Genomic DNA, 14,773 nt, shown 5'->3' with positions numbered 1-14,773 from the left:
GGAAGCTTAATTGAGATTTTGGCATGTAGGTAATAGGAGAGGCTCTTACGTACAAGATCTTGCTCAGATTGATCAGGTTTCCTGCACCATCTGTTCTGCTCCCTTTTCACCTGCTTCTCCTGGTGCTCTTTTAGTCTCTCTGAGACCTTCAGCCACACTGCAAGAGCAGGATTCATGCAGATCCATTTAATAGGTGCTGGTGAAAAAGATTACCAAAATAGAAGCAGTGGTACCTGTAGCATTACACTCAGATTAAGGATTGAGCCCCCAAACTATTCCCTGGTCAATTCTGCTGTCAATGGGTGAATCATTTTACTTTGTGAATGAGGCAAGCCCTTGAGAGGTTCTAAATCCTGTGATAGTCTTCCACATGAAAAGGTGAGGAAACGCTTAAATGCTGTCCCAGCCAGCTGAAGGCGTTTCTCCAGCAAACAGGTTTTGCTGCTTTGCTCAGCTTGCCGTGATGATGGCTGCAGCTGAAGGTGTGCCACACTTGGCAAGGAAAGCATCCTGAACACTAACCATCAACTTAGAAGGAGCTGCAGCCCTGTGGAGTAAATGTGATAGACAACCAGGACATTTTTCTGAACGGAGTACAGGATTACTTGCCCAGAAACAAATGTATTGTATTTTCTTCCTACTACCCTCTGAGCGCCTCTCTCAGGAAAGCATTCTTGGTGCTGCTTGTTATTGATAGGAATTGTAATTCTGGTTCATTGAGAGTAAAGCCTGCTTATTCAGCAGCAGAGCTCCTACAGATTTCAGAAAGCCCAAAATAGAAGCAAAAAATCTCTGAGACCCACAAGAGGGTAGGGACTTGCTACACATAAATGACTGACTTTATGTAAAATTTGGGATCCTAGAATTTTGGAGGGGGAAAATTAGCATGAAGGTTTTGTTTTGTTCCTACTGTGTATCCCTATTTATTTCTAAATTATTTCTTACAGAGCTAAAATCACAGACAAACAGCATAAACTTACATAAGTTGAAAATAGTGATTTTGTTGAGGTGAGAGGTTCTTTTTCCCTTGAAGACACCATTCAGAGATTGTGTTAAGTGACAAATGAGCATAGTTGGAGAATTGCTCACTAGCTTAAGAATACATGATATTGCCAAACTATCTCACAGGCTTGCAGACCTTGCCAGGATTTGTGAGCCTTTCCTCTGTAATGTATGCCCTTCTCTTTCCTGAAGAGATATTCAATTAAAAACACACCCTGCTAAACGAAAGGAGCCATATACACTTGGTATCAGAGGTGGAAGTCAACTCCTTCTCCCTGTGGTGAACTGGGTAAATTACTTAATTTATACCTTGCCTATACAATGCCATTGTTTTCTATGTGCTTTCTTTCTCTTTCTTTCTGCTTCTTCTTGCTTCATAGCCTTTATTTCAAGCAGAAAGTAAATGCAATAATATTTGAGTTGACATGGAAGTTTTGTACTCCAGAAACCAAAAATCAGAGAAAATGCACTCACCTACTCCCATTCCTTCCAGTTTGCTGATCTGTTTTGGTTGTCTGTCCTGGTCCTGTGTCATCTTGATGACCTCCTTTGTAATATCGGTGAAGAAATCAAAACACTGAGTCAAAGAGGCTGAGCTTTAACTCCACTGTGAGCAGGAGTGCTCTCATAGGAGATAGCAGAGAAGGTGACTAGCAGTGGTGTGATTTTGGGTGTTCTGTTGCATGGCTTTGGCCCCCAGCATTTGCAGCACCTGCTATCTGGGCAAGGCTGCAGCTCCTGCTGAGTTTACTTCAGCAACTTACTTTGTGAAAGAGAAATATACAGGTGATCCTGGATTGATGGCTAGCAGGGCCTGTGGGACTGCAGCAGGCCTTTGTGAAGACTTCAGTACTACTCTGCCTTTGTGGATGAATTTACACTGGGATTTCTGCTGTTATTGACCTCTATGATTTATCAAGGCTAAACATTTGGCTTATGAGATTCTAGTAATAAGAGAAGCCCCAGTATTGTCCATTAGCTAAAATCTTGAATTAGATAGATACTTACACTATGGTGGCCAAATCTTTTAATATGGAAAAGTAGATCTTTCAAGAAATGAAGCAATGCTTCTCCTTCAGACAGTGATGGAGTAATAGCCTAGTAAGTTTGTACAGGGTGGAGAGACTGAAAACAGAGGAAATATTCTTAGCTTCTTTTGCAAGTATGAGAAAGCAGAGCCCAACTGCTTTCTAAGACTTTTTTTAAATGTAGAAGCTGAAAAAGCATTGCTTCTCCATAAAAACACTTAAAAGTCAGGTTTCAGCTGCTATAAGACTAGTTTGAAATCCATGTTATGTAAAATGAGTAAATGCAGGGTTTTTTACACCTTTTAATGTTTTAGGATTCAGGTTTTAGTTTTTATACAGCTGTCTGATCAGAACAATTATTTTTTATTATTAATAGAAGTAAATTTTACATTGTATTCTTATTTGAGAATCTTGAACTTTTAGAAAATTTTCAGTAGTATCAGCCTTAGCATCATGTCTCAAAAGGACTCTTAATGTAGTCCTAGCTATATTGGTCCCTTGAAAAAAATCAGTATGGAAGTACTAATAATCAGTAATGGTAATAGAGTTTCAAACATAGATATGTGTGATGCAAGTTAGTGTGAATCAACTTATCTATGATTACCCTGGGGAGGCAATCCATTGCTAACTACCTGGGGTTCTGTGAGGGGACAGAATCCCAAAATTATTTTTTTCCTTCTTTACAACAAAATGCACCCATCACCCTCTCTGAGCTATCGGTCCACCAAATCCATGTTCCACTGTATAGGCACTGCTGGACGACACCCACTTCCCACTCCACTCCTCTGCATCATCCCATTTTTTGCATTCAGTTCCTTCACCTCTTTTGGCATCCTCACCTCTTTTCCCCTCCTTTCTGAAGGAGCCATATCACAGAATTCCTTTTGAGTCTGAGGAACATTCCATAAGGTCCTAACCAAAACTCTACTCTATGACTTTCATGTGCAAGGAGCCAAAAGATAAAATGTAGTTGAGGTAGCCAGATCTCTGCTCCCCAGTGGTGTTTGTTCATTCTTTTCATAGGATAAAGGAAAGGGTTCATGTTGGACAGCTGCCAACTGCTATTGCTCCTGGGACTTGCCTGGTGCAAGGGCCTCTCATAACAAGGGGGGTCTTGCTACTGCTCTGTGCAAAATCAGGAAGAGTTTTGTCTGCATTAAAGTAGCTAAGCCAAGTCCCATCTTAGAACATGAAGGAGGGCTACTCTTTAAATGTTGCTATTTTTCATTGTCCTTTGGTCATCAAATGGATCTACTATGGCAAAACTCTGGTTCTGGATATAGAAAATATTGCCTTTCCTAAATCAAATGGTGTTCCCCTTAATGTATTAACAGATCTCAAGGCGTGGTTTTGCAATAATACCACTTTCTTCCACAGCACACATTCTGTCCACATTAGTCATTATATTGGTACATTGTAAATGAGTTTTTAAAATCTAAAAAAAGACGTAAAATTCAACTCTTCCTTGAGGGTCCAGATAGCTGCAGTGAATTTCCAGCACCCAGATTCACTCTGATTTAGATATTTGTAGGCTCTGAACTGCAAAAAAATGCTGTGGAAGATTAAGACTTCTGTAATGCAGTTAAAATACCAGTGTAGATTGCATGGAAACTACATCATGTTACTGTATGATTTCAGAGTTGTCATGTTATCAGGTTATTAAGCATGAGTCATCTTATCAGATCTTGCCAGTCTGAATGAAGAACTTACATAATCTCTAAAATGTGATTTAGAAAACAAGAGCAGATTGTCAGCCAGGATCCTGCTGACTGAGCAGACAAGGTACTCTCCAGAAAACCAGGGACATAATGATGCATTTTCTGTGCTTTCTACAGCATGAGTCCCTCCCTCCCAAACTGCCATTTGCAACTTCTGTTGCAGTTGGCAAACTGAAGACACAGTGCTTCTGAGTAACTGCACAAGCAATCTTGACCTTGGCAGTCAGACAGTGGCAGACTTTATCTCACTTCCCTAAGGGGAAAGTGATCCTTTAGCCAAATGGGTCTTTCTGTCTTCCCAAGAGACATTCCTGTTTGTGTGGTGATTGAGCAGCTCCATGATACCACACAAGGTTTACTCAGATGCAGTTTCTGACTGTATTAGCTCTCCCTCCTTTCCCCTTTTCACTTCCCAGATTGTCTTCTTTGCCTTGCTATGAGTATGGTGTTCCTCCTCCTGTGTTTTGGTGTTTCTTCTGTGGCAGGGTAGGTTGTAAGTACATATCTTTGAATATGAGTGTTAGAAGAAACATGGATTCCTTAGTCTTTTAGAAGAAACTGGGATTTCTTAGAAGAAACAGATATTTTGACCCCTCTTAAGTGTGATCTTTAAAAGCTTTAAAACAAATAAAATATAACAAAAAAGAAGTTTTAGATATTTGAAAGTCGTATGTTTGAAAAAGGAGGTCTTCTCCAGTGCCTAAAAGACTTGCAAATTAGGGACCTTCTTGCATGTATTATACTTCACAGATGCACTGGTCATGCAAGGAGCTTTGTGTTGCAGGTGATGCTCTGAGATCTCTGTTTGCATGTGGGCTAGAATTCAATTTATTGTAGCAGTTGTTCTCTGTGTATGCACTCTGTCTTGAGCTACTGCAAAAACAAGCTTGAATTTTGTTTCCTAATTATGTGCTTCTTCCTATTCATTCATTTCCTCCATACTTAATTTCGAAGATGTTGAAAAAATACCTAGAAATTAAAGTTTCTAGAAATTCCCATGCTGGCTCCATTCTTGACCCCACCAAAGACTCGCAGTGGGTGGGGTGGAAAAACCCAGGAAGATGGGGAAAATCATAGGCAGTACTTGTCTATTTTATTTCCAGTTTTGGTTTCCACAGACCAACCCTTGCCTGGTGAATAGGAGTGAAGGGGCAGGGATGTGCAAGCTACAAAATCATTGAAACACAGCCTCCTCATCTCCCTTGAGATGAGGCAGCAGAGCAAACACAGATATCTGCAGCTAACTGGTGACAGGTGACTGAGGAGCAACTAGGTAGGCAGGTAGTGATTTGTGTTGATTTTTAGGGAAAGCATTCCCCAGGGGCAATTAGCCACTGTGTGGCTGTCTTTTTGAGCCTTGACGCAGTTCATTTTGTATCTAAAAATGCTTGTGTAGATGAGGACAAGGAATAAAATGAGGTATAACATTGCCATAGATACTTCATTTGATCTGGGACAAATGTAATGGGCTTTTCTATTTATATGAAAACAAAAGTGAAATGAGAACAACAGGAACTCCAAGGCTTGCAGGTCACATGTGTTCACAAAGCACAGCAGAGAGAGGGTTAGGGAGAGCCTCCAAACAGACCTGCAGAAATGAAAAGAAGTTCAGATACTTTAGCTGTCCGAGGTCACTGGAGATGACTTCTCTGTCATTAGCTGTATACAAAGAAAAACATGCAGACTTTGCTGTCATCTTGTATGTCAAATTTCTAAATAGTTTTGATGAAAATGGCAAAAGTTTTTCTTGAACTGAATCATGATTTAGATGTTGGAAAATGGACAGTATGATAAAAAGCAAAATGCTAAGTCTTAAAGTTAAAAGAAGGTTCTGGCTTAAGTTTTGCAGGCCCTTTAAGAGTCTCTTAAGTCTTTGAGCAACTGATGACTATCAGTATAGAACAGTGAAAGGTGAGCTTGTTTGCTTATTCCTTGTATTGAAAACTCAAGTTTTGAGCCTTCCTTTTGATAACTCTTAAATTCAGTTGAAAAGGAGATATTTGATTCAGTTGAGAAATCTGCATAAATGATGTAAAACTTCATTGTTTCTTCAGATCCAGTTGCTTAATACCAGGCGTAGTTTTGAGGCATATTTTGAAGGACATGAGATAAGAGTGGAATGGGTGGGTTTAGCTGAGCGTACAAATGTTTCATTTTTGCATGCAAATATGGTCATGCTTTAGGAGTGCTGAAGAGTGGGGTTTTGCTCTGTTTCTCTGCAGGTGAGAAGTAAATATGAGCTTGGCAACACACGACCATCAGTGCCAGGACCCTGTGATCTGAACTGTGTCTTCAGCTGACTTCCCAGCGGCCAGGCGCTGTTGATCCTGTACCATGGAGGACTGCCTTCACACCTCCTCCGAAAACCTCTCCAAGCTGGTGAGCTGGGCCCACAGCCATGGGACCATCTGCAGCCTCATCCCCAACCTCAAGCACCTGCTTTCTGAGGGGGCCCATGGCAACCTGACAGCCATGTGGGGCTGTAGTGCTGGCCATGCCTACCACTGGCCCCTGGCCGCCACTTGCCGGGCCGGTTCCCAGGAGCGTGTCTGCTTCCAGGACAGCCGCAGCTTCAACTCAGACAGCCCCAGCATGCTGGGGGTGCCATCAGAGGCTCAGGCCAGCCCCCTGGAGCGCTACCCAGGCCGGCCGGGGAAAGCCAAGCTGGATTGCACCCGCACTCGTGACTCCTGCGACTTCTCCTACTGCAGTGAGCCGTCAGACCTGGGCGAGCCTGTGGAGGAGTACGAGGATGAGGCCACCCTCTTTGACATGGTCTGTGAGTCCTCTGTCACCGACGAGGACAGTGACTTTGAGCCACACCCTCACCGTGCTCCCACTGGGCCCCGCAAGCGGCCAGCAGCCGCGGCCCAGGCCCAGGCCCAGGCTGCCGACGAGGGTGGCGGTGACGTGCTCCTCAAGAAGATCAAGCAGGAGCTCCCTGAGGACTACTATATAGTGGCCAATGCGGAGCTGACGGCCGGTGCCGATGGGCCGGCCCTGGCCCTGACACAGATGTCCAAGCCCAAGCCGCAGCCCCCGGCTGGGCCTTCCTGCCTGGCACCCACCAGAACCGTGCCCCAGCCAGCCGCAGGCCCCGAGCCTGACCCGCCGCGCCCCTGCGCCTCCCCGCCTGGCCCACCCCGCATGGCCGTGCAGCGGCCACCCCGGGGACCCCTCGCCTCCCCGGCACGGGGGGCAGGCGGTGGCCCTGTGGCTGCCTTGCAGGTGCCAGCCACCAGCTCCAATGCCATCACCACTGCTGGGAAACCCATCAGCATCCCCCTCTCAGCCCTACAGCTGCCTGGTCAGGAGGAGCCACCAGCAGCTGCTGAGGAGACCCTGCCGTCCATCCCACAGCTGGCCCCGGGTGGTGAGCTGGCTGGCTCGCCCTCGGTGGGTGCCGACCCTGAGGTCAGCTCCAGCCAGCAGCAGCCCCAGGCAGTGCCCACCACCACCCCCGAGGCAGCAGCGCAGCTGATGCCAGGTAGGACACTGGGCGGGAGTAGAGGGGTGGTAGAGGCATTTTGGGGGTACAGCGGGGGTGTATGTGTTGCATTGCATCAGGGTCCTGCTGGCACATAAGTCATTAGGTATGGAAGCCACATACACCTGGAGGGGATTCAGAAACTAAGCACCAACTAAGCACCAGCACCTGAGAAAGTGTACTGCAGCCACAGGCAAAATGGTTTGCAAGGTCCATTATGGGTACAAGTGTGTCATAGGAGAGAGCATGCAGTGACCTTGCTGTGTGCATGGGTCAGGGAGGACATGAACTGGGCCATGCCCCCTTGATGAAATAAAAAAAAGGGGTCTCAGCCAGTGTAGCCTAGAGTTGGAGAGTTTCGTGTTTCCTTCACCTTGTCACATGGGTACTCTTGGACCTGGACAGGCAAAGGAGACAGGTTATCAGTACCAGGAAAGAGGTTTTTGCTTCTATAAATCGTTACCTATAAATCAGAGCAGTCTGTGGACACAAGAAGTATCAGTACAACCTTAACCATGAAACTGATAAAACTTTAATCCATAATAAAATGGGTTTTTTCCATTTTCCCAGTGAAAGTTCTCATATACTGTGTCCATAATTTTTCTCATCTCCTGCCAAAGCACATAGAATTGGCATAAACAGATCAACATTATTGGATAAAGAGCATGTTAAAACAGCTGACTTCTGCTGAGTGATTATCCCGTGTGGAGAATATCTGTTAGCTACAGGTCTTCAGTCTGTTTCTTGAGCAGACTTGTCAGCTTCCTCTGGGCCTGAGCACAGACAGTTCTCACTCTTCCAGCTTCTTCTTGAGTGGTGCCATCCCAGGAGGAGACAAGGCAAGAGCAAGTTCTCCATCTGCGCCCTTGGACTGCCTGGTCAAACAGAGTACAGACAAACAGTAAATGGGCTAAAAACTGCCTATATGCAGTCCTTGTAGCAGGTACTGCAAGACCTAAAACCCATGACTTTAGCTTGAACATCCTGAAATCTGATTGAAGACTACTAAATCTTGCAACTGGTAAGAGCCTGCAGATCTTCTTGCCAGGTAAAACAACAGACAAAGTTAAATACAGTTTTACTAAGTAAAACCCTACTAAACATTAGAAATTTGGAAGGATGATAATTGTCTTAAAGCAAAACAAATTCTTCTTTAGGACCCATTTCTTGCATGACTGAATCTCTCAGATGTTACTTTGCAGTAGTCCTGTCATGTAACATACCTCATGGAAATTCCCTTGCAAAACTCCATCTGGCTTAGAACCAACTCTGCACTGCTAAATATGAGAAAGGCAGGATGCCTGATGCCACTCAACCCAAATTGTGTGTTAAATGTACTTATTCTGCTTTTTTCAGTTTGTAACCTATCACTGCTATATGTAGACCTGGTTTCTACCTGCCTCCCTCTGCAACTTGCTCAAGTCTCAAACTTGCAATTTGGGACAATGGAAGACAAACCTAAGCGGAATTTTTCCATGTTAAATGTGTGTTATCTGGGAGAGATATTTCAACAGATCCATTAAAAACTCCAAGCTGCTTTCAACTGTTTTTGCCAGGTCATCAGAAGCTAAACAAGGTCAGCAGTTGTTACTGTTTAGAGTTAAACTTTACAAGAATGGAGGCAGCACAACACTTCTGCATTTATATCATTTCAAAAACAGGATTGGTCTATGTCTAGTGTCTAACTTTGAGGGCAAAATGGGATTGCACCTGGATTACTCCCACTGCCTAAATCAACCCTCAGAACCTCCAAGTGCTTTACTTTTTGCATAGACAGTGATGGGTTCTCAGAGTGCTGTCCAAATTCCAGTTTATTCAGTTATGTTCTCAGTGGTTAAATTTCTTGTGCTGTTTCAAAAAAGCATTACACAATTCCTCTCCTCAGACTGGTCCAGTGTTGGTGTCACATGCTGTTATTTTACTCAGAGGTAGTGGCATTTTTATGAAGATAAACTGATTAAGATATGACTAAAACTTGGTACGTGAGTAAAGTCCCACATTTCCATAGAGCCTTCTCCTTCAGGAAAGAAGAGCTGGCATTATTAAATGTTCAAGTTGCGAGAAGATGGGCAATGTTGGAAATTGAATTTATTACAGATGCACAGCATATTCTTGCAGGTAAATGTAGGGGTTTGATTAAAGACTAGATGCTCATTTACAGTGTTTTTGTTAGATTGTCTCCTAATGAAGAGTGATGTACTGAAAGTGGGGCATGATTTATAAAATTTGATCAATATTGAACTACAAGAGGATGTTTATCTATTCTGTGTTAAAATTTTCTGTCCTAAACAGACAGATGTGAGTCTTTTACATTCTGGTGTAAAAAAAAGGCAGTAACTAAGTAAAAAAAAGGTCAAAAAGGTCAAAAAGTCTAGAGCTTTTATTAATTTATAGACTCAGTGCCTGCTTAACTAAACAAAGTTGAAAGAGAGCAGGGAATTTAAATTCTGCCTTGTCATCTCCAATATCTGAAGCCTTGCTTCTGGTCCCATTAGAACTGTTGGTGTAAGGTCTAAGATCTACAGGACTAAGGCCTTATTTAAGTTATCATTAAAGGCTGCAATCCAACCAGCAAGAAATACTACTTGAGCTTTAGCTTAAGTGACACATCCTTGCTTTTATATCAGAGACAGCTGATAGTAATCCCATAGATGGTGAAAGTCAATTAGTGACATTTGGATGTCTGAAATGAGGAATGGAAATGATTTGGTGTTATTGCAGAAGGCTATGGAAGGAGACTGTGGCTCAGAGAAGGACAGAGTTTATTTTGAATGAACACAAGTGTTGTTTCTGAGAGATGTAGGATTTACTTTGTAAACAGAATTGCTGAAGAATTTGTGAAGAATACTGAATTTCCACTTGAAGACTGAGGCTGAAGATATGTTTTGTACTAACAAGACAGTGTGGCAGGACATTTCTGATTCAACATTAGTGCATCACTATAAATACAGGAGCAAAGAGTCCCATGATAAAAAAAAAGATATCCAACCCCTATGTACAAACTGTGCTGAATGCAGAGTAGTAAGCAGAGATGCAAAATAAAAAATCATTTGAAGTATTGACTGTATTGACTGGGGTTGTTGCTTCTGTCAGAGATGTAGCAGATTACATTCTGTGTGTACCATCACAATGCCTTCATGTAGATCCATCAGTGAATCGCCTGACTGCTTGTTTTATGTATACAGGCATTTTCAGAGTGTGGAAGGGAAAGCGTGTCCACAAGCACCTCTCCTCTCATAGTGCTGCTCACTGTCCTGGCATTGTGGTTATCAAAAGTACCTGTGTTTGAATGTGAGCTGTGATGGATGCTGGTCTGTGCTGAGGGCAGTGCTCAGCCTTCCTGGCTCTGATGTCTCTGCTCTGAGATCCTCTCAATTCTTTCATTTTCTGTAACAGTGTGGATATCCCTGTAGGTTACAGGTGTTCATAAAAGTCTGTCTGAACATGACCATTATAAAATGGAGTGCGTCTGGGGCTTGTTGGATATTGAGGTAGAGTGCTTAGTGGAATATTTTAAGTATTTCTCTGTTATCAGAAGAAGTAGGGTCTCTCCCTTTCCTCTCTTCTTTCTGTTTGCAATGTCTGCAATGGTGTGAGTTTAAATTAAATGAGAACCAAGATCCTCATATAAGATTTGTGGATTAGAAGCTGTTGGATGAGCATCAAAACGTTACAAAACTTCGAGGTGAAAGGAGTCTCTTCACACCTTATGAACTGACAGTTTTGACTAGATTTAGCTCTAACTTCTTAATCACTGTTTATCTATAAAAAAAAGTGTCAGCCTCGCACATTCCAAAGAAGTGCAAAGAAGAAAAAATAGCACCTTTTTTAGGGGTGTATATAAAGCATACAGAAAGGCAGAATTAATCCTTGTTGTAATTATTTCAAGCCCAGTGGAACTGTGCCAAGTAGCACAAGAAAAATAATCACATCGAAAGAAATTTATAAAACTCTTATTTAAATTATGTTCTTCCAACAACATTAAATAACTGCTGATCTCTGTACTTTTGGTTTACATACAAATGTTGATGAGTTTTGGCTAAAATGACTGCTTGAAGCCTATCTGCAGGGATGTATGCTGCTGAATATGGTCAAGTGACCACTTAAATATATGTAGGGGTGAGACTGTCTCTTCTCTTTGTGTTGTACTAAAGAGATCAGAGTCCACTGGTGACTCTTTAGGTCCCATAATGGAAATCTATTGCTGCTCTAGTCGATGGACTAAAAATAGTAAGTGCTGAGATACATAATTACAAAAAATATAGGGTTTTTTGTTTTTTTTTTTTTTAGTTGCTAGGGCCTGGCTTATTTAGAAGACTAAAATTACTAATTACATCATTATAGTTATAAGTATCAGAAAAAAGAAGCTATTGACATGATTAATCACCTGATCTTGCAGCAGTGATTTGCAAGCCCACTCCTGCCTTCAATTATCCTCATCTAAATGCTGTTACATTATAATCTAATGTTTTGGGGTCTGTATTCTAGAAGTCTAGCTAGACATCTTTATTCTAGAAGTCTAGGTAATGATTACTTACCATTCTAATATTACAAGCGAGTTCTGTTTAAAAGCAGGACAGTAGCATAAAGAGGACAAGTTCAGCCTTGGCAGAGTAGTTGTGTAATTGCTTTTATCATCTGGGTGCACAGCATGACAAACAAACTTTTAAAAAAGAAATGAACCTGTAGTACTAGCAACTGTAATACAAGAGTTGTTTATGCAGCTGTTCCTACAGCTGTTCTGTTTGCAAAAGAACACAGAAATGAAAATTCATCAATTATTACAATATCTTTAGATTTTCGCTGTGCTTAAGAAATGTATCAATTACCTTTCAGGACTTCCCATTTATTTTCTTTAGTGAAGATTCCTTTCAGACGCAGAAAGCTCATGCCAGCCTTTTTGTATAATCAGCAATGGACTTTGTCATGTAGAGGTTGTCCCTAATACTAAGTGTTTATCACAAACCTATACATGCAAAAGATTAGGATGCTGCTTTCCTTGATGTCAAGGGCTTGTTTCCTCTTTTCACCATGGACCTCCTCTGAGTGGAACTACCTGCAGCACAAAGAGACATCTCCTGGCAGCAGTCTTACTGGAGATATAGATACAGATATATACACTTCTTTGAGGAAACCATTCATGAGTATTCATACTGAAAGTAGATTGGTGTGGGAGATGTTTGGGGATGATGGGCTTTTCGTTGAATTCCTGCAATAAAAGGTGCATAGGCCTGCTAATCCTGTGTAATGGAGGAAGGTGAAAGATTGATTGTTTCCATACAATCTGTGAAAGTTATTTGCCTGAAGCTAGGAGGGAAAGAAAAGGACTATTGCAGCCAGGCCCCAGCAGTTTTTAAGGATTAGTTTTGTAAAGCATGCCAAGTTCAGCTGATAAACAGTTGAGAATATTCACTGGAGTTCTGCATTGAAGAAATTGCATCACTGAAAATTATTGACTCTTCATTTAAATATATATTTTTCATTCTAAGTACCATAGCATGAATAGTATTGAGGAAGATGGTGTGTGATACCACAAGACAAACTGCCCATTTCAATGAATGGTTGTGTTCTGGAGCATCACAATTGATTTCAGACCCAGGCATATACTCTCTCCCCCATTACCCTAACATGAAACTCAGAACAGCAAAAAACAGAATGCACAATGAAAAGTAGAAAACAATGACTTTTGCAAACCAACATAATTGAGACACTATGTTCTCCCTTTCTCTAGGGTGTCTTAAATAGGCAACTTTTTGTGTGAAGTGCTCTGTTTTATGATACTGTTGTATAAAATAAGAAAATAATGCCTCTGCTGGTTCCATCTGTCTGGGAACATACAGGAAAGAATAAAAAAAAAATTGGACACATCTGTACTGAACATCACTTTAATTTTAGGAAATAGATTATTTAACATGGTGCTTTTGATCAGAGATCAGTTCCTTTGTGTGATCTTTGCAATTGTTTCATTTTGGAGCTATTTTCAGCTTATGATTTGTGAGTTTTTAAGAAAAAAGAAACAAGGGTCAGATTTGGATCTGCAGAGGAGATGCAACACAGGAGCCAAGAGAGATGCTGACCCTGGAAAGGCTTCAGACAGTCACTTTACTTTGCACTTCAGATGGGATGCTGGCAGGAAAAGGGAACACAGGTCTTTATGGTTTAGATCAGGACACTTTCTGAGAGTGATTTTCCACTTTGTGTGAGGCTGGCTAAACAGGGCCTAGAAAGTGATCGTTATCCTGTTTTGGGTAGAGGTGAGACCACACCTCAAATCCTGTAGTCAGTTTTTGGCTCTGCACTCCAAGAAGGACATTGAGGTGCTGGAACATGTCCAGAGAAGGGCAACAAATCTGGGAAAGGATCCAGAACACAAGTCTGATGAGGAGCAGCTGAAGGAAATGGGGTTGTTTAGCCTGGGCAGCCAGGTAGGTGGTGGTCTCTTCTCCCAGGCAAATGACAGGTTGAAAGGAAATGGCCTCAAGCTGCACAAGGGGAGGTTATGGTTGAATATTGGAGAAAATTTCATTATCTAAGGGGCTCTAAAGCATTGGAACAGGCTACCCAGGGAAGTGGTAGAGTCATCATCCCTGTGAAACTATTCAAAAACACTGTGGATATGGTGCTTGAGGACATGGTTTAGTGGTGAACATGGTGATTGTACTAACTGAGTGGTTGGTCTTGATATCTTAAAGGTGTTTTCCAGCCTTGACGATTCCATGATTCAATGATTCTATACCCACAGAAGGACTACTTCACATTTGTATTCAAGATCTAAGGTTTTAACAGTGGGGGAGAGCTGTTTTCACCTGTCTCAGTGATGGGAATATGGCATTTTTGCATAAACTGTTCTGTGAAGCCAGCACGCAGTGACTACTCATTTCTCCCATTTTCTTCATACCTAAATTATATCCCTCTTAGTGAGTCTTCTTTCATCTCTTTTTTTTTGTGCTTGCAGTGAACCTAGAATCTGCTTGAGTATGAAACAGATCAGTAAAAATATCTGAGTGTATTTTCTATCTTTCTGAGCCAGAGAAAAATTTGGAATACAAATTTGAAATTCTTGTTTGAATTTTTCCAGAAAAGAAAACAGAAGCATGATGATATTTTAGGTATTTTATTGTGGCTGGCACAGCACAGAGCAGTACTTGCTAAAACATTCAGATCCTGGAAACAGTGAAACATGAAATCTATCTTTCTTTGATAAAGTATGCTTAAATGAAGCATATGCCCATTCCAGGAAGTGTTGAAACAGACTATTAAATCAAAGCCTCTAGGGAGAGAACGTGGAACGGCTGCTTTCCCTGATGACTTGTTCTTGCTGGGACACTCCACAGAATGGTCACAGGAAAGCTGCTCTCAGCACTGGTTGTTTTTAACAGCTTGAATGTGGCTGGTGGCTTCAGTGGAACGGTGTGGCAGAACTGCATTTTCATTTCCCAAATAAGTCTGCTTTTGTCTGCTGCCCTTCAAAAATGGAAGAATGCTGCTGATCACAAAAATGTTGTGTTAGACATGGCAATTCCCAGGTCATGGTTTCC

The 14,773-nt window shown here is 42.0% G+C and overlaps 1 protein-coding gene across 1 annotated transcript in view; it reads left to right on the top strand.

Moving 5' to 3' along the window:
- Window positions 1-14,773, top strand: part of KIAA1958 (KIAA1958 ortholog) — a 64,874-nt gene that overhangs the window by 24,358 nt on the left and 25,743 nt on the right. The window contains exon 2 of the mRNA XM_036403062.2: window positions 5,971-7,235. Coding sequence (XP_036258955.1) covers window positions 6,083-7,235 — 1,153 coding nt within the window. The 5' untranslated portion in view covers window positions 5,971-6,082. The remainder of the gene's footprint in view (window positions 1-5,970; window positions 7,236-14,773) is intronic.

This window comes from Molothrus ater, chromosome Z (genome assembly GCF_012460135.2).
Source record: "Molothrus ater isolate BHLD 08-10-18 breed brown headed cowbird chromosome Z, BPBGC_Mater_1.1, whole genome shotgun sequence".
In the NCBI taxonomy this organism is placed as follows: Eukaryota; Metazoa; Chordata; class Aves; order Passeriformes; family Icteridae; genus Molothrus; species Molothrus ater.
Note: the sequence above shows the minus strand (reverse complement) of the source record. Positions and strands in the feature narration are given on the sequence as shown.